This window comes from Lepidothrix coronata, unplaced genomic scaffold, assembly GCF_001604755.1.
Source record: "Lepidothrix coronata isolate B3197 unplaced genomic scaffold, Lepidothrix_coronata-1.0 Scaffold193, whole genome shotgun sequence".
Taxonomy (NCBI): domain Eukaryota; kingdom Metazoa; phylum Chordata; class Aves; order Passeriformes; family Pipridae; genus Lepidothrix; species Lepidothrix coronata.
Window position 1 is genome coordinate 197,896 of NW_016690373.1, and position 25,092 is coordinate 222,987.

General features: G+C 39.6%; 1 protein-coding gene across 6 annotated transcripts in view; it reads left to right on the forward strand.

Moving 5' to 3' along the window:
- The window catches only part of ATP8A2 (ATPase phospholipid transporting 8A2), a 325,416-nt gene that overhangs the window by 194,330 nt on the left and 105,994 nt on the right, over positions 1-25,092 (forward strand). For 5 of the 6 annotated variants that reach the window (XM_017831596.1, XM_017831595.1, XM_017831599.1 and 2 more), the window contains 6 exons: positions 12,915-12,989; positions 15,673-15,795; positions 16,856-16,934; positions 20,236-20,297; positions 20,657-20,713; positions 24,955-25,062. In XM_017831596.1, coding sequence (XP_017687085.1) covers positions 12,915-12,989; positions 15,673-15,795; positions 16,856-16,934; positions 20,236-20,297; positions 20,657-20,713; positions 24,955-25,062 — 504 coding nt within the window. The remainder of the gene's footprint in view (positions 1-12,914; positions 12,990-15,672; positions 15,796-16,855; positions 16,935-20,235; positions 20,298-20,656; positions 20,714-24,954; positions 25,063-25,092) is intronic. The other variant, XM_017831597.1, reaches the window with a different exon arrangement.

Sequence of the window (25,092 nt, forward strand, 5' to 3'; positions counted from 1 at the left end):
TGTAGCATATCCATAAAGCTGGATATTTCCAGATACTGGGTGATCACCTGGAAACCGTGTGGTTCATGGCCTGCTCTAGGGCTTGGCATGCATGCATGCACTGTTAAAAATAGGCACCGAGGTGGGATGAGCCATTTGTTTGAATAGATATGGCTGTCTTGATACTCTTGTGCAAAGTTAGCATTTGCAGTTCTTTGTGGAATTGAGACGCTCCTTCAGGGAGCTGAGCCCTTTCCCAGTAACCAGGATCTTAGGAACACTGATACATGCTTCCAGGGAGGAAAGAATCTGTGACATATATGACTTGAACAGAAGTTTCCCCATACAGCTGATTACTCTTATTTTCTAGGCCTTCAGTTTACATGATATGCTGTGATGGTTCTCTTTTTATTTTATTTAAAGGTCTTATTGTGTCTTCACTCAGGTGTTAAATGGCAACATTCTGCACCAGGAAGAGCTACTTTACTAGAGATGTATGCTGTTCTATCTAGAATGAGGGGAGAATGCAAGAGAGGGAAAACCATAACTATGATTTAGTTGGGCAAATTTTCATGTAATAGTTGGTTTTCATACAGAAGAATGTCTTTTGGAACCTCTGCTGTGTTTGGAAGAGTTCTCTGTCCCAAGAATTCATTAAGAGGGTGTAAATATGCCTCTCCCCAGCATTCAGTTCATTTGGCTTGCAAATAGAACACATCTATTTATGCCCTCCTGCATTCTTCAGGTGCTTTTATGCACCTGAATCTAGTTCTGAAGTACAACTACTGTTGAAGAAGTAGAAGGGATGTGTACAGCAGCTAGATCAAGTGAATCGTGGTATGGATGCTTTCTGTACATATGTCTCTGCCTCCCATTTTCTCATCTAAGGTATTTTCCTAGCTACTTTGATTTTTCTTTGTACACAGGTATAAGAGAAGATACAGCAAATGCTCTAAAGGCTTACCAAGAATTTCTTTGTATGTATCACAGTGAAAGCAAGCTAATCGCTTTCCAAAAGAAGTTCAAACGTTATTTCTTTAGTGGGAAGTACATCAATGAGTAATTTACCAGTGAAGTGATTGCACATGTTTACAATGTGCTGCGTATTTTGGCAAAAGATGTTTAGGACCCAATTCTTTTAGCTTTTGCCAGCACGTAAAGAAATAAATTTAGACTTGAGTTATCAATATTGTATATATTTTCTACATGAGAGGAGAGGCAAAGAGAGGAGGGGACAGACCTTTTGTGAACTAGTCTTGGAGCCTTAAGAGAAGGAGTAGCATGTTTAAAAGCAGCCATGTAAAAAGGAAAATGCTAAGTCCTGTCTGTTTTAAGACTCCCACTGACCAAGAAAATGGTTGTATTACTAGAAATGGAACAAATGCAATAAAAGTAGTGGGAAGCTTTTTAGATTGCATCCTGTGCCCTGGTAATTTTGGGCTAGAATGTTGTCTCTGTGCTGAAATGCTAATAGAGTTGTGGGTAATGAGAAACATGGGCTGCTCCTGGGATTACCCCTGTGAAGGTTTACTCTTGTCAGTATGACAGAAGATGAGCTGCAGTTTCTGTAGTAATTTGACTTTTTTCTGTTGCTAATTTTGCTATTTTCTTTGGGTTCCAAGCTGTCAGAAAACTTCATATAAACTTCCTGGATAAAAGTAGCTTAATTCAAGGTCTTAGAGAGACTGAATTTTATTTCATAGGGAGAAAGGAGGGAAAAAACAGACTTGCAAGGGGAACCTGGCACTTCATGTAGCCATAACAGGGAATCCTAAGGGGACTGCAGTTCCAGACCTAAAATGACCTTGCTACAGAACTGCTCCTATTACGCTTAATTCAGCAGCTCTGCAGAAGGATTCCTTTATGTGGTGACAAGAAAAGCAAAGTCTGTGAACCTGCTTTTATAACAGTAACATAAGGGACTTGTGCAAAGAAAAGTAAGAAGAGAAAGAATTGAAGTAAAATGTCCTATAAGATAGGAGCTGAATAGTGACAGGGTCTTGGTCACCATCAGCTTTATTCAGTCAGTTCTGGGATTGCATCTGGTCCTTGGAAACTTTAAAATAATCCCTATTACTCTAAGACATTGCCTAGGTTCATATCAAAGAAATAAGAATGCACAACTGTATTTTAGCTACATTAAATGAATATTGATTTCCATATTAATTTTTATCCTAGTGACATTTGTGCCATATACTGGTACAAATGAATGCATTTGGGCATGGATTGTTAACTCTACTTCATTAAGCAACATATAGATTAAATGGAAACTGCCAGCCACACAATGCTACGAGAAGAAGCAAACTTAAGAGCAAAAGTAGTACCGTTTTCTTAATGAATTACACCATTCTACATGGTCCTTTCTCTAATTCCATACCTATCTTACTCCTTCCTGGTAACCTCTACACCTAAAGGGTTAATGCTTCTAGATTCAAAAAAACCTACATGTTCCTATGTTCTTGCGATGCTATCCCGGGTTACTACAGGAATGAGGTCTGGGTTTGGGATTTTGTTGTGTTTCACCTAACAGTATGTGAAAACATTATGCTGTGACTTGAGAGAAACAGGCTGCTTGTTAGTCACTTGATTGCATGTGTGTGCGTATATGTGGCAGAATGTGTGGTACTGTAAGGTCAGTTCCAGCTGGAGTCAGACCCAGGTGTATTCTATCAGTGTTCCACAGAGATAGACAGTTCTAATTTGGGTATTTATGTACTGCTTTTTGAGATTTCTACTCTTCCCTTACCAGATACACACAATATTAGGGGGTGGGCTGGGGATCTTTTTGCATTATCTGTAGTTTTTTCTAGGGCCAGATTTGTGTTCTGTATTTTCCTGTTTTGGTATGAGAGGTGTTGAAATATTTTGTTGTTACAGTCTGTGATGATGTGTTTTATTCAGGCTGCAGTGAGCCCTAGTATACATCCCAGGTATCAAGAACCTTGGTGCATTTAGCGTCTCTTTGGACTCGTGGCATTATCAGGCTTCACTCATGGAGCACTGTGTGTTTTGTTGGCTTTCCTTCTGCTTGTATGTCCAATGTCAGATTAGTTGGTGTTTTTTGTAGCTGTTTCTGTGCTTTCTTTCCATTGCCCTTACTTGGCTTATAGTAGTAGCATCCTTTCTTCAGCAGTTCCCTAATCTTCTATTTCAAATGCTGCCTTTTTTGCTTTCAGACATATTTTTTCTTAATGGATTCCAAGTGCTTAGCAAAATGTTGGGTGGATAAGTTACCTGAAACTGTTGATGTTTTCTCACCTATTAATGTAAAATAGTTAAACTTTTATCTTTTTTTATCTGTTTATTTCAGGACTATAGAACAAATTAAGAATAATAAACCTAAAGCACTTCTATTACTTTATCATTGGTTAAAGATACCACTTAGCTCTCTTTGTGAATTGTGTCATTTACACAGTTGTGAAAGTTGTAGCAAGACCAGTCTGGCATGATTATGTGCTGAGGAGATACCATAAGCTATTAATAGTCATATTGTACTTCTCAGTTCCACAGTTACATGCTAGTACTCAAGGGCAACTAAAGAATTTGATCAGGCAAATCTGGGAGGCAAAAAAACCCCCAAACAACCCCCCTCCACCACCATCCCCCCCAAAAAAATTATCACTACTGAATTGACCCCAACCCTGCAGTCACTCTTCTGTGCATAAGCGCATCTTCCGTGTCAGTGGAAACCTTTCTTTATAGTTGCTTTCTTGCTGCTAAATAAAAGAGTGTTACAAGTAGTGTTTGCTTTGTAAAGAAAGGCTGATGGTACTGGGAGTTCATGGCATGAGTTTGCATTGCTGAGCAGCAGACGGCAGCCTGGCATGATGTTTCCAACGTAGTAACCAAGCAGCTGAGCCCACTTGCTCCCCAAGCAGGGATAGGAGGAGGATGTAGCCAACAAGCTCCTGCCTTGTTTCCTCTCAGCTAGTACCTTCCAGCTGTCTCAGTCTGACTCCCAGCCAGAGCAGGGCACTGGAAAATGATCAGCAATTTCCCAGCATCATCGGTCCTGGTAGCCTTGCTGTAGCTGTGGTTTTAGATCCCTTTGACTGGGCAGATATGTTGAAACTCTGCATCCTGACAGGGCTTGACTGAACTGTCCGGAACCATGTTGTTGTATAATTTGAGTTTTGGAAAGTCACTGTGTGAGTCCTGTGAGTTCAAGATTGTTGCCTTATAAATCAGACAATCTTAGTGTAGCAATCTCAGCTTTCTTGATACTCCAGAAAACTTAAAGAAGGATGAAAAACAAACTGGGAAGAGCTGACTCTATTTGTTGAAGGGGAGTGTTCTGAGGGATTCCTAAGTTCAACCAAAGTTTCTGGAAAGTACACTTGCCCTTTGGCAAGGCAGGCCATTTCTTATCATGTTATCATAGGCTTGCTTCTGCAGCAATTAGTGTGCTAGGCAAATATTAAGACCCTGGAATACTTCATACAAAAAGAGCTGGAGAAACAGCTTGCCTTTTCTCTGCTTTGTTTCATAAGGTTTAAGAAAAACCCAAAATGTTAGATTACAGCTCTGTTAAATTTGTTCTAATGGGTTGGATATTCATTTTACCAGTGACGTAAACATTAAAAGCATAATTTGGCATACTGATTAGATGTTTGTGTAACTCAAGGGACACAAAAAAGTTAACCACCACCCAACAAAAGGCGTTTGCATGGCCTGCTATGTTTTGTTGACTTTTTTAAACACATTAATCAGCATATTGGGGCCAAGCGTTGCTGGAAGAGTCAAACTTCTTACGTCTTAGTGGCGAGGTCCTTTGATGTATACTGTGTAGTCTTCTGCAGGTGTGGTATCTTTCCACAATGCTCAAAACTCCCAGGACAAGCAGCATGATTATTCTTTAACTACTGAGGGAAAAAACCAGAACTTTGCTATTTCTTATTTAATTTTTAAGTCTTCAGAATTATTCCATGGATTTTAAACTTTAAGAATTGTGAGTGTGTTTAAGTGTGGGGTGAGGCTCCTCTTGCCCCCTTCCTCTTTTCTATTCTGCTCTGTGCTTGCACCTCCTGTTGCGTGTTACCTGTGCTTTGGGAAAGGATATTGGTTAGAGGAGCGCTCAAACAACTTTTATAAAGAAGGAATACAATTTTCTACCTATGCTTCTTCTATAAGCAGAGAAGGACAAAGCTGATAAAATCTCTGCTATATAAACCATATGAAGTCAGCAACAGAAGAAATAATAGCTGTTTAGGCTTATTTAATAAATCAGTGTTTAAAGCTGGGAAATCTCTGTTATCTTGGCTTCTTTAGTATCTACCTGACAAAACATTGCAGTCAATGCATAGGGGTTTTTTTAACGAGACAAAAGCAGCATGAAGCTTTGAAAGTAATTTTTAGCACTGGCAGACAAGACTGGAGATGATTTTTAACCTTGAATAGGCACTTGTTTGGGGTGCACAGGCCTAGAGCAAATGCTTTTCAATTGTAAAATATCAATCTCTTTTCAGCAAAGAGTTAATAAACACTGGGGAGAATAAAAGGAGTGAGAGAAATATTCCTCAGCAAATGAAGACTGAGTCTCAGGCAGCCATGCCTACCCTGTCAAATCTTATTACTAAGACACTTTACCTGTATTATAAAATTGGTTCTGTACATTCTCTAATGAAGGGATTATTTTAAGGCTGTGAGCATTTGGGCAGGAATAAGAGCCTGGCATTGAGAGCGACATCTGTAATGAGAGATTTTAAATCAGGATACATTATTAATCATCTGCACAGGAGACACACAAACCTGCTTTATTGGGCAAACTGTAAATGAGCCTATTTGGTAGAGAACATGCAAAATGTTTGTGTGCTGAGAGAGGATATTTTGAGAATTTAACTAATTTCTGAATAATAAAGGCATCCAGTCTGGCTGTAATTGGTGCCTGTGGCAATTGTTGATACCCTGACTACATTAGCTTTCTGTGCCCTCTAGCAGAATTGCAAAAACATTTCTAGTACTCGTTAAGCTGTCTATTATCAAGACTTCATAAATATACACGTTTAGAATAGATGATTTGCTATCCCAGTGCCTTAGAGCACTTAAATAAATTAGTTCCTACTATTTCAGGCATTAATTTTGCAGTAATTATGCATGAAGCAATAATGCAATTAAAATTGCATTCCTACTTGCTCGAGTGGGAATATTTTTTTAAAATAATACTTGATCTTTTCTCAAAATATACTCTAGAGCAGGTGGATGGGCTGGGTGGCTCAAAACAGCAGTGCAGGACTGTTCTACCTTGAGATCTTTTGGCATGCCTGCAGCTGAAGTCAATATTAACCAAGTATTACCATCTGTTGGCTTTTGCTGACCTCTGATTTATTCCCCTCTCCTCTTTCTCTAGTGGCAAAGTGCCCACATCACAGCTGGCATCAAGTGCCTCAGCAGTGGGGTTTCTTATTTAAAGAGTGCAGCCACACTTCAAGGCAGGAACCATGGGCTAGTTTTCAGTTTGCAACATGTTCCAGTTTCTTTTTGCACAGTAACTACTGGTTTCACATCTTTGCAATATCTGCTGTAATAAAGCACAACAATATATTGACCCAGATTTCAGCCTTAGGTCTGAATCTCTTTACTTTTAAATTGGACTTCTTTTTCCTTGGGAGAAAAATATATATTTTGTAGCTGAGTTACAAATAAGTTTTTCCAGCTTTTTGGCAGCTAGGTAATAGTTAAAGTGAAAAGATTTCTTTTTTCCAGCCAGAAAAGAGGTTTAATAACTTTGGGCCCATTTGTTCATAGCAGTACTGGAGCTGAGCCTTGCAAACCCCTGGAGCTTGGCAAGCCAGCCAGACTTGGCAAGTTTTCCTACCAGCTTACCGAGTCTGAGTCAAGCATGGGTTGTTGCAACTTCAAATATATTTAGTACATTTTGTTAACAGGAACATTCGAGTGGAGGGGTTTTTTCCCTTCGCTGACCTTAAAGTGTACCATACTCTCTTTACAAACAGCTGGTCCTTAAACCATGCATGACAGTTTATGGCTAGTGTTAAATTTAAAATATATATTTTATGCAGAGTATCTGATTTCCTCTTGACACTAAGATATTGAGGAAGTATAAGACAGTATCCCACAGTCTGTCAATTGGCATTCGATAATGTGAATTTGTGGCAAAACCAAGCTTTTGCCTTCTGTTTGGAGCCTGTGGTGCACACAGACATACATAAGTGTTGGGAATGTTCATGATTCTAATTTTTACCTGTATGGATCCTGCCAAAAGAAGAAGAATTCAAATTGGACTGTGGAAATGGCAGAACACTGAACTTCCTAAATGTCAATTCTTCCCTAGCCAAGTTATATCAGCCTTGAAATAAGAAGAAAACTTCTTTATAGAAAATATCTTTCAGTGTTGAAAGATGCTGCAGAAGACTAAAAATAGTGGTGCCAGATATCTGTTTACCCCAGTCAGACACGTCTATTCTCCTATGGTAATTGACTCATCTCAAGGTCATTTTAGCAGGGTCTTTAATGAATTCTGCATCACAGTTGTCGTAGGGTAGCACCTTTCGAGTAGAAGGAGTTGGGCTGTTGAATGGGTATTTTCCACTTGTACTTTGATAGTCTGCTGCTTTGTAAGGTGTCTTAACAGCTATGATTTTCCCAAGTTTTATGTGATTCTATCAGTATTGCTAATATTTTTGTTGGGAAACGTGAATCTAAGAATCTAAGATGTTAGATTTGCCTGGTTTAGGGCTTGTCTTCTAGCCATGGGCCAGCTACAGAAAGTCTGGCTGCTTTGTTTTCCCCTCTTGATGGAAAATCAGCAATGTCTGTTGCTGGAGGACTAGTTGTGGGAGGCTATGGTTTCAGAAAGCAATTGTTTCCTAAGGAGCATGAGGCAATGTTATAAAAGGCCTCATCATTTGCTACCAAACCTTTGAAGTTTGCTTTGCCCAGTGGGATCTAGAAAATTGAGCACAGTCTGAGGTTGCCGACTAAGCCAGACAGCCTTCTGATTTGTGAGCTATTTATGGTTTCTAGAATTGCTGTCCTCATTCATCGTTGCAATTAATTGCAAGAAGCCTGGAGATGATAAATGCCTAGGTCATTATTGCTAAATATCTGGGAGTATACTTTTTTAAAGCTCTGATTCTTCCTAGAAGAAACCCTCCAGTTCCTAACTTGACAGCCCCAAATTAATTGTGGTTTCTTTTTGGGACCTCAGGCTTTCTACCAAAGATCTTTCATATGTTTCATTTGAAGAGCTGATTTGTACAACTGACTGAAACACTGCAAGGGCGACAGTGCACTGGTCAATGTGCTACTTTGGGCCATGAATTGCATCCTTAGAGGAAGATTAAGAGAGTATTCATTCAAGGTTTCAATACAGTAGAAGTGGTGATAAAAAGTTGGGGTGTAAAGTGTGTCTTCTGTCCTTTTTCTGGACAGCGCTGATGAGGTGAATGCTTAAATGCTTATATAATTTAATGCGTATTTGACAACGTGAAAGAAAGAGGCACTTTTTTTAGGAAACCTAAGAAATATTTTGGTAGTATATACTAGGCTGGTGCATTTCAACTAAGTGGTAATGGAGTGAAGCTGGTGACCCTTAAGAAGGCTTACAAGGGCACTGTAAACTACAAACTGCAGGTATGGAGAAATGCAAACTTCAGAATACTATATTGTGAAATAAATAGGAACTCCCTACTAGAAAGAGCGGATGAAGGCTTAAAAAATGGTAGGAAATAAATTAAAATAGCTGACCTACTGTGCAAGGCATAGCTATAAACAGATGAATTGGGATCGGTGTAATTGCTTCTTACTTGAACACTGAGAGTGCATTAGAACTGATTAATTTTAAAAAAGAATGGCAATATAATAGCTGTAAGAACAGCTGTAGAGGGTCAGAATAAGACCTCAACTAACCCGGTCTCTGATTTGTGAACAGTGATAGTTTCTCTGGCATACTCATCTGGTGTCCAGCTTTCCTTCTGTGATTTTTTTCTAATTGCCTTTTGCATCCACAGCATCATTTAGCTGTGGATTAGCATTTCCATAGATCAGCCATGTATCGTGTGAAAACATTTCGCTTTTTCCTTTTGTGTAGCCTGCTAATTTCATGTCTTGCAGCAGTGCCTGTTTGAACAGCTATTTGTTATTCTTACCAGTCTTGTGAATATTTTAATCTTCAATTAAGTTGCCTCTGTCCCATGCTAAAGAGTCCTAGTCTGTTTAGATATTGCATCTATGAAAACAGTGGTAGGTCTTGATGCAGTCTCATTTTCTTCTCTTGTCTTCTTTCCTAATTATTCTATATCCACTTTGGGTGGGAGTAGAGAAAAGATCAGATGACATACAGTTAAGTAAATGCTATCTGAGGTGTTTTCCTAGGACACTAGTACTGCACAAGTGAGCCAGAGAGCAAACAATGATGGTAGGAGAGTGCTGCCATATGAACGACAGAATGGTGACAGAAAAGATACCTGGCAGTAAGTGTCATGGGCTCTCAGGGAGCGAGAAGGGAATAAGTGTGGTTGTCACTTCACTGCTCTGTAATACGTAGTGCATCCCATGCAGTGTGAACTTGTGACTTTAACTTGCCGGATGTCTGCTGGGAACTCCACAGAGCAGAGAAGAGGCAGTCTAGGAGATTCCTAGAGTGTACAGAGGATAATTTCCTACTCCAGCTGGTAAATGAACCTACCAGGGATGGAGACCCGCTAGACCTCCTGTTCACAAACAGAGAGGGGCTGGTGGGAGATGAGGTGCTCAGTGGACGTCTGGGGCACAGTGACAATGAAATAATAGAGTTTTCAGTACTCAGGGATGCAAGGAGGGCCGTCAATAAAACCTCTACATTGGACTTCCAGAGGGCAGATTTTGGCCTATTCAGAAGATTGGTTCAAAGTGTACCCTGGGAAAAAGCCCTTGAAAACAAAGGGGTCCAGGAAGGATGGATGTACTTCAAGAAGCAAGTTTTGAAAGCACAGGAGCAGGCTGTCCCAGTGTGCCAAAAGGTGAGCCGGCGAGGAAGACGACTGGTCTGGCTGAACACGGAGATTTTGAAAGAAATTAGGGTAAGGAAGAGAACCTACCAATTATGGAAAAAAAGGCTTGCTATTCAGGAACAGTTTAGGAATATAGTTAGGTGATGTAGAAAGAAAATTAGAGAGACGAATGCACAACTTGAACTGAATCTCGCCACCTCTGTGAAGGATAACAAAAAGTCCTTCTACAGATACATCAATAGCAGAAGGAGGGGCAAGGAAAACCTCCATTCTTTACCGGATATGGGCAGGAATATAGTTATCAAAGAAGAGGAAAAGGCTGAAGTATTTAACACCTTCTTTGTCTCAGTTTTCAACAGTAAGACAGGTTGTCCTGAGGACAGCTGGCTTCTGGAGCTTGTAGAAAGAGACAAGAATCTGAACAGCCCTCTTGTAATCCAGAAGGAAACAGTTAGTGACCTACTGAGCTGCTTGGATCCTCACAAGTCTATAGGACCAGATGGCATCCATCCTAGAGTGATGAGGGAGCTGGCAGAAGAGCTTGCCAAGCCTCTCTCCATCATCTGTCAACAGTCCTGGCTCACTGGGGAGGTCCCAGATGATTGGAAGCTGGCGAATGTCACGCCAATCCACAAAAAGGGCCGGAAGGAGGACCCGGGAAACTACAGGCCTGTCAGCCTGACCTCAGTGCCTGGCAAGGTTATGGAGCGGATCATCCTCAGTGCAATCACACAGCACCTATAGGATGGACAAGGGATCAGAGCCAGCCAGCACGGGTTTAGGATGGGCAGGTCCTGTCTGACCAACCTGATCTCCTTTTATGATCAGGTGACCTGCCTGATGGATGAGGGAAAGGCTGTGGATGTGTCTACCTGGACTTAAGCAAGGCCTTTGACACTGTCTCCCACAGCATACTCCTGAAAAAGCTGGCAGCCCACGGCTTGGACAGGGGCACCCTATGCTGGGTCAGGAACTGGTTGGAGGGCCGGGCCCAGAGAGTGGTAGTGAACGGTGCTGCATCCAGTTGGCGGCCGGTCACTAGTGGTGTCCCCCAGGTATCAGTGTTGGGCCCAGTCCTGTTTAATATCGTTATTGATGATCTAGATGAGGGGATTGAGTCCATCATCAGCAAATTTGCAGATGACGCTAAGTTGGGGGGGAGTGTCGATCAGCTGGAAGGCAGGAGGGCTCTTGCAGAGGGACCTGAATAGGTTGGAGAGTTGGGCTGATTCCAGTGGGATGAGGTTCAACAAGGCCAAGTGCTGGGTCCTGCAGTTTGACCACAAGAACTCCATGCAGCGCTACAGGCTGGGCACAGAGTGGCTGGAGAGCAGCCAGACAGAGAGAGACCTGGGAGTTTGGATTGACAGGAAGCTGAACATGAGCCAGCAGTGTGCCCAAGCAACCAAGAAGGCCAATGGCATCCTGGCCTGTATCAGGAACAGTGTGGCCAACAGGTCCAGGGAAGTGATTCTTCCCCTGTACTCAGTGCTGGTGAGGCCACACCTGGAGTACTGTGTCCAGTTCTGGGCCCCTCAGTTCAGGAAGGATATTGAGGTGCTGGAGCAGGTCCAGAGAAGAGCAACAAGGCTGGTGAAGGGACTCAAGCACAAGTCCTATGAGGAGAGGCTGAGGGAGCTGGGGCTGTTCAGCCTGGAGAAGAGGAGGCTCAGGGGAGACCTCATTACTCTCTACAACTCCGTGACAGGAGGTTGTAGCCAGGTGGGAGTTGGTCTCTTTTCCCAGGCAACCATCAGCAAGACAAGAGGGCATGGTCTCAAGTCGTGCCAGGGGAGGTTTAGGTTAGATATTAGAAAGAATTTCTTTACAGAGAGAGTGGTCAGACATTGGAATGGGCTGCCCAGGGAAGTAGTGGATTCTCTGTCCCTGGAGATTTTTAAAAAGAGACTGGATGTGACACTTAGTGCCATGGTCTAATAACTGCAGTGGTAGTGGATCAAGGGTTGGACTTGATGATCTCGGAGGTCCCTTCCAACCCAGCTGATTCTATGATTCTATTAAATGTGTCACGGGATATGCTGCTATTATTCTTCCAGTTCCCAATTTGCTTGCAAAAAGATAATTTTTTTTCCCTTCTTATTATATTCTTTCCTAAGCTTCTTTCAATGCCCACTGACTGAGAAACTTTGTTCCAACCCAGTAAAGCAGTTCGTGCTTAAAAAAGGTGCTTAAGCAAGATTAGTAGGCTCAAGGAAGTTGGGTCCAAGGAAGCGCTCAGAAAAGTTTACCTGTGCACTGAAGCTTACAGCTGTTTCCTGGGATCGTGGCATTACAGAGGCTGTTTGAAGGCAACTTGGAGTCCATATAGTCCAACCTCTTGTTTAATGTAGGGTGAACATTAAATGCAAACCAGATTGCTCAGGGCTTGCCCAATTGGGCAAGTTCTGTAAACTTGTAAAAGGATAGATACTCCCCAACCTCTTTGTGCAATTTCTTCCAATTTTGATTGTTAAGTTGGTGGTTTATTACATAATTATGTTTACATCATTTAGACAATAAAATTGTCATACAATCATGATAATGTGACCGACAAGCAGATATCACTGCAGTTCTGGGACTGTAAAAATAGGACACAAGCAGCGCGTCCATCAAAACACACCTTGAAAATTCTAGTCTTTTCTGACCACAATGGAAATGAGATTGGTTTCTGGCTTCAAGCATGTTAATTTGCCAGTGTTAAGGATTTTGAAATAGTTTGAGGCCATCTATTTTTTTAGTGTAGTGATGCAAGTAAAGCAAATTGCTCCATCACCTGAGTATTTTATTTTAAACAAGAAGTACTCACTCAGTATTTAAAATGTAAGACTTGAGAGTAACTGCTTTGCACTCCTGATAATTGTTTTTAGAGCATGACAAGCAGCTGTCTCCAGATGGTGGTCTGTATTCCACATCCTTCTCTACTGTAAATGGAAACATGTACTGCAGTAGTAATCTAAAACTTTTTGTAACTTGTCTCTTTTTCAGCTTTGGTTTGCTTTCGTTAATGGATTTTCTGGGCAGATCTTATTTGAGCGATGGTGCATTGGTCTGTATAACGTGGTAAGTGTTTTGACTTGGTAATGCTGGGGACTTGTATATTATTTTGTTGTGTCCCATTTTTCACAGGTACCTGTCATAGACATATATCAGGGAAGGTGAGTTCATTTGTAAAAATCATTTTGAATCCACTTTGAGGTAAGAAAAAAGTAATTTAAAATGATGCTTTTATCACAAAAATAAATTTGGGAGAATGCCTTGAAAATAGATGATTAGCCTAATGTAACCTGCATAAAACTCTGCAGATTTTTAGATAGAATTTGATTTCCTCTTTCAAGGCATCTTCAGTCTTTTCTACTGAATATTTTGCTGATAGTTTATGTTCAAAATGTCCTAATCTTTGAGTTTTGATTAATTTTTTTCTCTCAGACCCCATAAGAGTTAGATGTTCAGATAAGTGTCATGCAGATGCTTTTGGGTTGACTCATGCTACATTAGGTACAGAAAGAGAAGTAGCATCACTGTGTAACCAGCATTTTTCACTTGAACCAAGGACAGGATGTGTCAGTTTGTGAGTGATTTCTGATTTTTGCCATGGTCTGCAGAGTGCTACACTGTGCCTTATGACTATATTACTTTAATCAATAATATTATTTAATCAATCACATCAATTAAAGTCTGAAAGATCTCTGAAACCAAGTTCCATAGCATAGACCTGTGTTGGTGTTTGACAGTGTTACCTTTGTAATGTTACCGGTGAGTGGCCTGCTGCATGGATATATAAGTCATTAGGATGCTATCACTGTTGGAGGATCCTTTGGATTTCTCTTTGCAGGGAGGAAATTTAATTTTTTTATTTAAGAAAACTCATTCCAAATATATGATAATACAGAAAAAGCCAGCAAATTATCACTGAGTAGTATTAAAGGAAACACTTAACTTCTGTCACATTAATTTTAAAAACGATGACACAAACCCTCATATTCCATAAAATTTGATACTCTTAGTGGAAGATATTTATTCAAGGATTTATCATTCCCTTGATTCTCTTCACCCTAATTTCCTGACTGTTACTCAGTCTCTGTCATTTGTATTTAGATATTTGCATCTATTATCTTTAAACCTCATTTGATGAATTTACCTACCCTACCTAAAGCTTCTGGATGAAACTCATCTTCTATAACCAGTGAAGTAGAAATTAAACCTTGTTTTGTAAGCTTAGTATTTTCTAAAATTAGAACTGGTTGCATGGACTCGTGAAGAATCAAGTGCTAGTAGGTTATTAGGGACTTCCACAGTTTGAAGGGGTTAGATTTTGAAGTGCTTTTAGATCTGTCATTCTATTCTGTGCAGATTAACCCTTTATTTCATTAGTAGTCTCATTAAAATATGAAGTGTATGAAATCATAGTAGCATTATAATTCCTGATTTTGTACTGGTTCACATTGGAGGTTTGCCTTCATAAACAGAACCATTAGAAGATTTACTTCAAGTGAGAACGTAAATGCCCCAATAAGCATAGGAAACCTGGCAAAATACATTAAAGCTGTATTAGGACATGGCCTTCTTTGGAATATATTGGACCAGTGGTCTTTGTTTCAGTTCCCTACCCCCAGCCTGCTGCCATTTTCACCATCTGGTTTATCACTTTATGAGCAAAAGACACACAATTCCCTCTGGATCTAAGGTTGTAATTACCGATTCTCACTCGTCTCTTTTCCTCTGTGTTGTTCTTTGTCCCTGACTGCCAGCTCGCTCCTGGTGGGAACCACGGCCCAACTTCTGCAGATATGCATGCACACTTGAAACAGTTCATAACTCCAAGCTGTTTCTTAACCTCAACAATATTTCTCAAACTGTTAAAAGTATATGTATGTATAAGATTAGTACTGATGTTTCTGACATAAGCTGTTAATGTACAAGGAATCGAATGGAGTTTAGTATTCAGACTTCCATGGTGGTGTTATTTTCAGTCTGTGCCTGCACTGCAGACTGCAAGAAACACGGATACCCAAGCTGGCTTTAAATGAGCTGCCTCAGATCCTGGAAACACTTTAAGAGCAGCAATGTCAAAGTCAGTGGAGGCTAATTTACTCTGCTTCTGGCAAAGCGTCCTGCTGCCTCTCTTGGAAAGCTTCCGAGGCTTGGTCATCTAAGAGTCTGCCCATAGCACAGCCAGACATATACTGCAGTTAATTTGTTCCTATCGTTTCATGCCTGCCAGGGGAATCCCCAAAGTACCATAATGCAGAATGGCCTTTGTTTTTCAGTAGATTTTTTCTTAAATGTGATTTCTGCATTTGCTTTGTCTGTAAACTTAACTCTGATTAAATATATTACATATTTAATTATGGCAACAACTGCAGCTGTATTGGAACCCATTCTCATGGTTATTTTGTAAAAATACTTGTCTTTCCTTTGCAGTCTGATGTGTTTGACCCTTGCTAGATTAGCTGCTACATCAGAAGATAATGATGCTTGACTTCTTGGGTTTGAGCTTATTGGTTAAATATACTAATTTTATTTCATGTTTCTTGTGTTCATAAGTCAATGTTTCAGAGTTATGAATTGCTGAAATTCATGTTTGGACTTGTTTGGACTGCTTAAAATTGTCAAATAACATGTTAGGTAGTAGTGAGTTTTCACTGAAGTCTGGGAACTTTGCTGTTTTCTAGATAATGAAATATTATCTGAGATCCACTTAAAACTAATAACTGCTTTTAATTAGTATTTGCTTTCCTTGCAGATTTTCACAGCACTGCCACCCTTTACTCTGGGAATTTTTGAAAGATCATGTACTCAAGATAGCATGCTTAGATTTCCACAGCTATACAAAATTACTCAAAATGCAGATGGTTTCAACACAAGGGTAAGGGAAAGTCTGTTTCTTTAAGAACAACTATGGGCATTCTTATTTTCTAGATTTTTCTTGTTAGAAAATAACTTGTTTTCCACTGTTACTTCTGCTTTATGCTAGCCACTAAGATTAAGATTGTTCTGTCTCCTAGTTCTTTTCAAGAACATTTTAATTTTCAAGAATTTTTAAATTAAATTTTAAAATAATATTGTATTATAAATAAGGGATTTCTGCTGTGGCTTCAACTGAAACTGGTCCTGAAATATCCATAAACTTTGATTCAAAGTAAGATTTCTATCAAAGTATGATTTTTTCAATTCACAACTGCTGATAAGTCATGGGTTTACCACTTCCAAAGGAACTGGATAACATTACCTGGATTTTATTTAGTATACATGTTTTCATAACGCTCTCTGCTAGGGTGCTTTTTCACAGCTTTACTATACCTCCATTCCAGTAGTTCTTTTGGAAAATAAAATTTGAATTGGTTTATTTGGTCTTCTGACTTTTGAAGAACGCTTTTTACTTCATTTTGCTATTTAAATGCTGGAAAATGCCAGCATTTGGTATTCCATCTTTATTTCGAAACAAACACATCTAAATTTACTTCTGAATCAAGGAAGCTGTGTGTTTGATTTATCTGAAGGCAAAATTGTAGAGTACGTAAAGTTCTAGTTTGTACAGAGCTGCTGTTATCTTGAAGTTAAAAACTATGTGGCACAAAGTATTTGTCCATTAAAAGAAAACTGAATCGATCTTTTAAAATCACTCTTTGAGGTAATTAAAGAACGTTGACTCTGTCCGTCTGCTGTATTTTGATAAAGATGTTAAATTGCAAGTGTGCTTGCCTATTGTCTTTTAAGTTGGTAGAATAAAATGATCAAACTGGACCAGTGTTTTTCTTGTGAAAAACCAGAAATTATAGGAGGAAATAGATCCTGCAAAAGTTTAGGTATTTCACTTCAGGACAAACATTGTCCGATGCTAAACTACACAATGAAGTGTTTGTTAGGAGTTAGAGAGAGGTCAAGAGTTTTGGACTTTACTGATGGCTTGGTTTGTTTTCCCTCAGGTTTTCTGGGGTCACTGCATCAATGCCCTTATCCATTCCATCATTCTTTTCTGGTTTCCACTGAAAGTGCTGGAGCATGGTAAGGGCTTCTTTATTTCTTATGTCAGTAACTGATGTTCAGCGTTACAGAGCCAGTGTGTTTGCAGAACAGGGGGTCTTAACAAGTCTCAAGAAAATAATGCTGGCAGACAGTTAGTAGTCTGTAGCTGCTGAACTTTGCCAGTTACCTAGTGGCTTTCAGAAATTATTCTAATTTAACATAGTTATTGTTCATATAGTGACTTTAATATGTGAAAAATGAACCTGTTGCTTTGCAGAAAGTTTTACCCAAATACTGAATAATGTCTTATAAAATGCTTTTTTTTTTTTTTGGTAGTGAGTTGATACCTCAACTTCTAGCTGCATAATGTTCTTACAGCAGCTGCCTGACAACCATTTGCTTTATATCTTGTTGGGCCTTTCCTATTCAATAACACAGTACTGTAAAAAGTAGGATGAAAGAGAGATTTCACTACTATTTCAGTCTTGTGGGGGAAAAAATGAATTGACTGAAATGGAAGTAAACCAGATCAAGAGCCAGAGATATTAGGGAAATGAGACTTTTTGTTGTACAAATTAGTGTTATGAAGTCTTGCTTTTAATGAAGGGTAATGCAACTACATGGTATTTCAGGGACCAGTAAATCCCACATGGTTCCTACCTAACAATATAGTTGTGTGGGAGGGAAGAACTGTGGGAAATCTGTTCTTTTACTGTGATAAGAAGTAGGACTAGATCAGATGAGGAATTTAGGGGTGATGATGAAGGGGATAGTATTTATCTAAAATAACAAACAATTTTTTCAAAAGTGAAACTCTTTCCTGGAAAACACTGATTTCAAGAAAAGCTTCTCAACTCCAGGACGGATTAATTGGGGAGGAGTTGAAAGAAATGGAAAGGGAAGGAAGATGAATGCTTACATCAGAGGCATGATGGTAAAGATACTTGTGGGAGTCAGGTTCATGTTTCTCTATCTCGCTGAGTAAAATGTCAGTATCGTATCCTCAGTGGGAGCTTCACATGCTGTCTGATGGACCCTATAAAGAAGGGACTTCCCTTTCCTCTGTATGTGGGCTGGGAGAAGGTTGAGTTTTGTGGGAGAGGAGTTTTTATGGTTGAATGGTTTTTGTTTTGATTTGAGGTGTTTTATTGTTCTCTTTCACTGTTTTTATGAGAAATGTTAATCTTGAAAAGCTCCTCTTAAAATCCAACTTCAGAAATTTTAGGTTGACATCTGTAATAATAACAGCTAAGGAAAATTACAAGTTTTGTTTTATTCTTCTGTAGATATTTTCCGGTTCCTGAATAGATAATGTACTTTTCATTTCACCAATTAAAATTACAAGACTGAAATACCAGCTCAAAGGCTAACTTTGAGTTCCTTCGAATAGGTCTGTTAGCTTGCTTTCCAAAGAAGAATGAATATTGAATTTTCAAGTTTCTTTGCATTTCCAAGTGCAAAAGGGATTTCAGTGCCAGAGACAAAAATGTGCCATTCACACTGGGACGTTTTTAACCTGTCAGGTTCCTTAGAATATGAAGTACATATAGTCCATGAATGAGCACTTGTATAGTTTCAGAAATGAATGTTCACTGAGTGTCCTGCTATTCTCATTAACAGAAATATCATTCCTTTCAGGACTGCATAGCTTCTTAAAGTGAAAGGTCATGCAAATCACTGGGCGGGGGGGGAAGATGTTAACTTACTGCATTAAAATGTAACCTTAAAAAAATTGAGACTTAGAGCAAAATTTATTCAGTTACTTAAATGTGCACTGTGATGTTACACTAGAGCACAGCCAAGTCATTATGTCAGGTTATTCTATCAAAATTGATACATATTTGGGCATGCCTTTTTCTTAATAAACTGAGACTTTTAGCATCAATAGAGTTTAACAGGCATGGAGGACTGAATTCTGTAGTGCTCTTCACCTTTTCCATTGACACCAGAGGAAAGAGCAAAATGACAGTTTTTAAAACTTGACATATACTTGTGAATGATGTGGGAAATGCCTGACACCACACCATGTACTGCAGGAGGAGTTGGGGTGATAGAGATGTCTGTGGCTAGAAACCAGACCAGTTCCTAACCAAGCTGTCTCAGGCTTTACTCTGGTTCCAATGTTTGTGACTGGTCTATCTGCTGCTGTTTCTTAGTAGTTAACATTCAAAAGAGAAAAGCAAGCAGGGATACAGAACTAGCAATTTCTGGAAAATGCTCACAGCCTGTCAATTCTTTGGAGACAGCCACGTGCAGCCATGGTAGAAGAAAAACAAAACAGGTAGCTTGGGTTAACTATACATACTAAATATAGAGGATTTTTTATCTGTAAGCTGGGCGAGTCTTCACTACAGAGGTCAGGGTGTCTGAAACGCTTCTTTATAGGCTTAAAAATGTACTGATCCTGGAGTACATGACCCTTCTTTAAGAATGTCAGATTCAGTTTTGCAAATAAAACTAACAAAATGGTACTGTCATAATATAAGCACACTGTGCTAGGCAGTATGTGTTTAGGAATAGGTCCAGGGTTTTATCTTAAGTGTTTTTCATCCCTGCTGTGCTTGTATTTCTCCAGAAGTTGTCTTAAAACCTGTGAAAATAGCAGTACTTATCATGCTTGAGTAATGCTTGAAAACTCCTGTGAGTTTAAGTTCACTTGGCGTTAGTGTGGCAGTCTAGTTTGTTTTCGTGGTGTTCCGGTTTTATTCCGCAAGGGCTAAGGAAGACGAAATGACATTTGAAGTATTGCCAAGGTTGGCACTTGCACGTGATAGATTAACGTGTATTTACCCTTGTGCACACTTGACTAGAGAAAGGGTATGTGGAGGCTGAATACTGCTCTGTTACTGAATTAACCTCCAGTGAGATATTTTCGATGTTACATGCGTCCTTTACAGATAAAAGTTTTCTTCTTAATTCAGCTCTCTTTCACCACAAATCAGTTGGTGTTTTACTGGCTTTTTCGTCACAAGCACACAAATAATGAGTTTTATTAGAGGTGACAATAAGTAGTACAGAACAGACTGACAGAAAAATTGACACACATACCTTAGCTCTTAGAGGCAAATTACATGTTATACTCTGGCAAACATTTCCCCTTTTTCTAGGCCAGCTTCTGGCAACCAGGGCTATAGATATATGCTCTATCTGAGCATCATGTATGAGGCCTGGCTTAGCACAGCTTCTGCATTACCATTTTCTCAGCTTCTAAAAGTGCTTTTATATGTTCAAAAAGGCAAGGTTAGGACCAGCTGTTTTCTCCTGAAAATCTCTATGTTATTTAATCCATTCCATTGATACACTAATGTCAAATGTGATAATTTTTATGTTTTTTTTTCAGATGCAGTATTCACAAATGGCCAGGGAATTGACTATTTATTTGTCGGAAACATAGTTTACACTGTAAGTTTGTGTATCCTGGCAATTTTTGAATGGTAGAATTCTTTAGAGTCTTTTTTATACCACCAGAAAACTGTGTAAACCTGAAGAAAGTGTGTGAGTAAAGTAATATCAAACTGATGCTGTGTGCCTGATTTTCCCTCTTTCTTTTTAATTTTTTTCCCCAGACATGCGCCTGCAATAGCTTATGCCTTGTCCTTCCCTAATCCCACACTGCCAAGTTCCTGCGTTTCTAGCTACCTAAATGGTAGCAGCTTTTGAGATGTAAAGGGAAGATTGAGCCATGAACATCTTTGAATTTGAAAGTGTTAGTAATCAAGTTGTCTTTTTTCTTTTTTCCTTTTTTTTTTTCTCCCTTGCAGTATGTTGTAGTCACTGTTTGTCTGAAAGCTGGCTTGGAAACAACTGCGTGGACTAGAGTAAGTGCTTTCCAGTGTCTTTTATTTTATTAGCCCACTTTCCTCCCTAATGAGTATTAATGCAGAAAAGAAGTACTAAAAATCACTTGAGACTTCAGAGTTCTAATTGGATCTTTCATGTAAGGATAAACTGCTAAGCTCCCTAAGTACAGAATGTGAGAGGAATGAACTCAGAGATCACACAATATGTGTGATGAAAAAGGACAGCCTGACAGAAGTGGGAAGAGTACGCTTAAGTGTATTGTCAACATCTCTACTTAAAAATGAGAAAATTTTACATGAAATCAACATACTACTGTAATTGCTTAAGGAAATAGATCTGTAGCTCCTTTAAAATTAATGCAATGGGGAACAAAAGGTGTCTGCCCACAGATAAACAACTGGGCTTTGAAAACATCTTTGAACTAGGTAAAAAGAACTAGTGACTTCACATTGGTTGAGAGTTTTTGTTTGGAAACTTAGTGTAATAAGGATGTTAGTTAAATGCTGATGTTGATTCCCAGATTTGAGTTATTTACTTGCAATGAGTGAGGGCTCTGTTACTGATAGGTGACAGAATTCAGCAGGGCAGTGACCTCCAAAGAGTATGGGGGGATAGGGGAGGGCTTCTGTGTTGATGAACCTTCAACACCTTTCTCCTCTTCTTTCCCCCAGCCCCTCTGAAACACTCATTTTTTGATTCTGATTTAGTTCCTGTTTTTTCACACCAGTAAGATACCATACTGGAATCTAGTTTTCGTGATGTACAAAGAAACTTTGCTGTTTTGAGGACGCAATATATTCTCATTTTACCAGTTTCTTGGAGGGGCTTGGCTTACATCTTGTACCCTCATTGTTTTTGTTAGTTATGTTTTATTTCATTCCTCACAGAGGAATTAAAATCAGTGAGATGATGTCTGTTCTGAATTTTAAAGATGAAATGGTATCTGTACAAGTTATTTAATTGTTGGGGAGATGCTAATATTTTCTGCCTCATTCTGTCATCTGAAAATAAAATCTCTTCTTTTTTTTGCTGTTGCTTATGAATCAGTTCTGTGTTGTGTACCAATGTTTTAAAATGCAAAAATATTTAAATTAGTCCCTCATGCACTAGAAGAGGGTATATCCAAGTCTGCATTGGAGGCATGTTAGCCTGCTTAGATCCTGTTTTATTGTGATTTATTTGATGGTTCCTCCTCTCTCCTCTTCCCTTGGTAACTGGTCTTTTCAGTCACTGGGGAGTAATCATGATGCCCTCTTTTCTAAACTTTTGTTTTAAAAGATACCATAATGGTTAGTAGATCTCAGTGTTCTATAACACTGACATTTGATAGAGAAGTTATTGTTATGCACAGAAAAGTGGTTGTGTTTAGAATCAACTTATCCTCTTGGAATCTGATGTTGGTTATAGTTATTGTTTCAGCTGTGAGTGAATCAACACACAGAGAATCTTTAGGTTACTTTAAGAGTATTAAATGTACAACCTTGAGTTAAGCCTCTTCTCCATCATCAAGTGGATTGTTTACAGGCATTTTGTTCTTGAGAGTTAGAGGGACACTGCCACTTGGGAGAACACGATGGGTTCAGTGGAAAGCTTTAAATAAATAATGCAGAGTCAAAGTGGTTGAGAGCGTGGTATATCCAGTAGGTAGTGTGAAAAGAAAGGTTTTGGAAAAGTGGTAACATGATGCATAACAAAATCTGCACATTAAAGTTACGTGGAGCAGTTTCATGTTACATGTTACCTATCTGGAATACTGCAGTAGGCTTTTTTCCAAACACTTACAGCTTTCTTCACTGCTTTGTCACACTACATGAACTGTTTCAGATAAATAGGACACATGACAGAGCCATATACTATGTCTGGGTTTTATGTGAGAGCCTTAATTTCTTTTTTCTGACTGTCATTCATTTAACTCATCTGATGGACTTGCTTCTGGTTTGCCCATGAATTTTCCAGGGTTAAATGGCAGAGATCAGTGGAGAATCAACACTGAAAAGGTTGGTGGGGTGAGTGTATAAGGAACATCTTCAAGCAGGGCAAGGAGGGCTCTTCATGAATGCAGAAGCGCTTTTAAAGGTAGAGAAGCAATTTGGGTAGATATAAGCATGAGCTAAGGAGATGATTGGGACAGCCATGAGAAGAAGGTAAAGACAACATAAAATGAACTAAGTCTGCTCAGCTGGAAAGGGCGAGGTGAAGAGCTGCAAAACTCAAAAACTGTCCTGCCAGCAGATTGCAAAGAAAAACCTGAGCGAGACAAAATAATTATGGCATTTCATTAGCATAGATAGACCTCCTACAAAATAAGGCTCTGTCTTAGGTTGGTTTCTCTGCTTGATTTTATTTTTACTGTTTTTAATCATAAAATCTAGGAGTCTGCAGCTTGGAAGCATCGGTCCAAGCTATCCTGAGCCTTCTGTCCACTTGTCTGAGAGGAAGGCTGTGGCTTGAGGGTGTATCATGTCCTTTTTTGGAAAGCAGTGCTGCCATTGTATGGGACTGACTTTTCTTAAAGATGAGTTCTTGCAGAAGCCTTGCAGTACTTCAGCTTTGGGAAGCTGAGCACTACAGTTGTTCACTGGGGCAGGGCTTTTAGTCAGAATCTTGATGTGAATTGACTGTAGTTTTCAGAATAGCAAGTAAACTGAAAGGATAAAATCCCTCTTCTCCTCCAAGTGTTTTAAAAAAAATAGAACCAAAAATACTTCAGTCTCTTTGTTTTCTTCATATTAAAACTGAATCAGGCACCAGTGGGTTTTGTGGGTTTTTGTTTGTTTTATTGGGTGGGTTGGGTTGGGGTTTTTTTGGTTGATTGGTTTGTTTATTGCAGGCTTGTTTTTAATGAAGTAGTTGCTGGTATGATCTCCTGGGTGAAACAGAATAAATAGCAAAATTTGAAAACAAATCTTCCTGCCCACTGTGTGTCTCCAGGAAGGGGCCTATCCCATGTCCTGCTCATTAGCCCAGCAACTTTTAGGGTTGAACAAAATTCCACCTTTCTGGGAGTGCCTAGAAGAGTGTTCTTTCTGCTGCCCCTGACATTTTGCTGTATGAATGCTTCTAGTGTAAGGTGGCCTCTAGTTGGTCTCAACTATCTGGCAGTCTGTAGTGGTGCTGCAGACTCCTTACTTGTTTGTTTTCACTGCCTCTGCTGGAGAAAGCTGTCCTTTCCAAGGATGTTAAGTGGTTCTAGAGTAGGACCAATCTCCTCCTTCTTCCAGAAGTTTGTATCTGTCTCACTGCAGGCAGAACACGGTACTCCTCAGACACTTCTTTAGTTCTCAGACATACTGTTCAAAAAGTCAACAGACACAGTCATCAAATAGAAAGCATAAAGCTGAGAACTGAACAAGCATGCTGTGTCCACCACAGCAACCAGTATGTGAATTCATTCCCATGTTCCTAAACTCATATGTAATTAGTAATTAAGATTTATGCAGGTATTTCTCTGAATTGCAGCCAAAGTCATCAGCCGCAGAAGTTGTTGGCATCCAAAAAAGCTGGAGCAAATAATGAGCTCAGTTGCTTGTTACAACTGAAATTACTGATACCATCCACTGCAGTGTAAAAGTAAAACAACTTAAATCATCCTGAACAGAAAAACAGTTTGGGCGTGTAGAAAAAATTACTTTCTTTAGTGCAACTGAGATGAAATCTGTGCTGGACGTATTTTTGGTCACTTTAAAACTACTTTTATTTTCTCTTAGTGAGTCTACAGACTAAAGAACCAGTAAAGATGTAAGCTGTGTTGCATATCTGTAAATCACTTAGAACACCTTTAAAACAAAAAAAGCAAAGTGGATCAGTAGATGTTAATTGTGGTAGTGTATTACATAGCACTGCATCTTCCTCTGTGAAAGGTGAGTGATGCATACAGCTTGCATGTGTACACTGCCATAAGGGATTTGTCCATGTGAATTTTGACCTGAGCATTTGAAAATTTCCACCTTGATTTATGTGAATCTGGCACGCAGGAACTAGATGAGAGAAATCAGAGTTCCAAGGAAAATCTGGTGGTTTTTTTGGAGCTCCAAATAAGATAGATTGGCTGAGAAGACTATCTGTCTGCCCTGTTGCGAGGCAGAGATTAAAGAGAGCTGCTTTATGATGTTTGAACAACCTGTGCCACTGGCCTGAAACCAAGAGCAGTAGACAGGCCTGAGTGAGACCGACAGAGACCTGAACAGGGAAACACTTGTAGGTTGGGTGAATGGAGGAGGTGACCTGTGTTGACTCTCCTTTCCCTGTTGCTTGACAGTTCAGTCACCTGGCCGTCTGGGGAAGCATGCTGCTCTGGCTCGTGTTCTTCGGTGTCTACTCAGCCATCTGGCCCACGTTTCCCATCGCACCAGACATGCTGGGGCAGGTCAGTACGAACATTTGGCTGGGTAGGGAG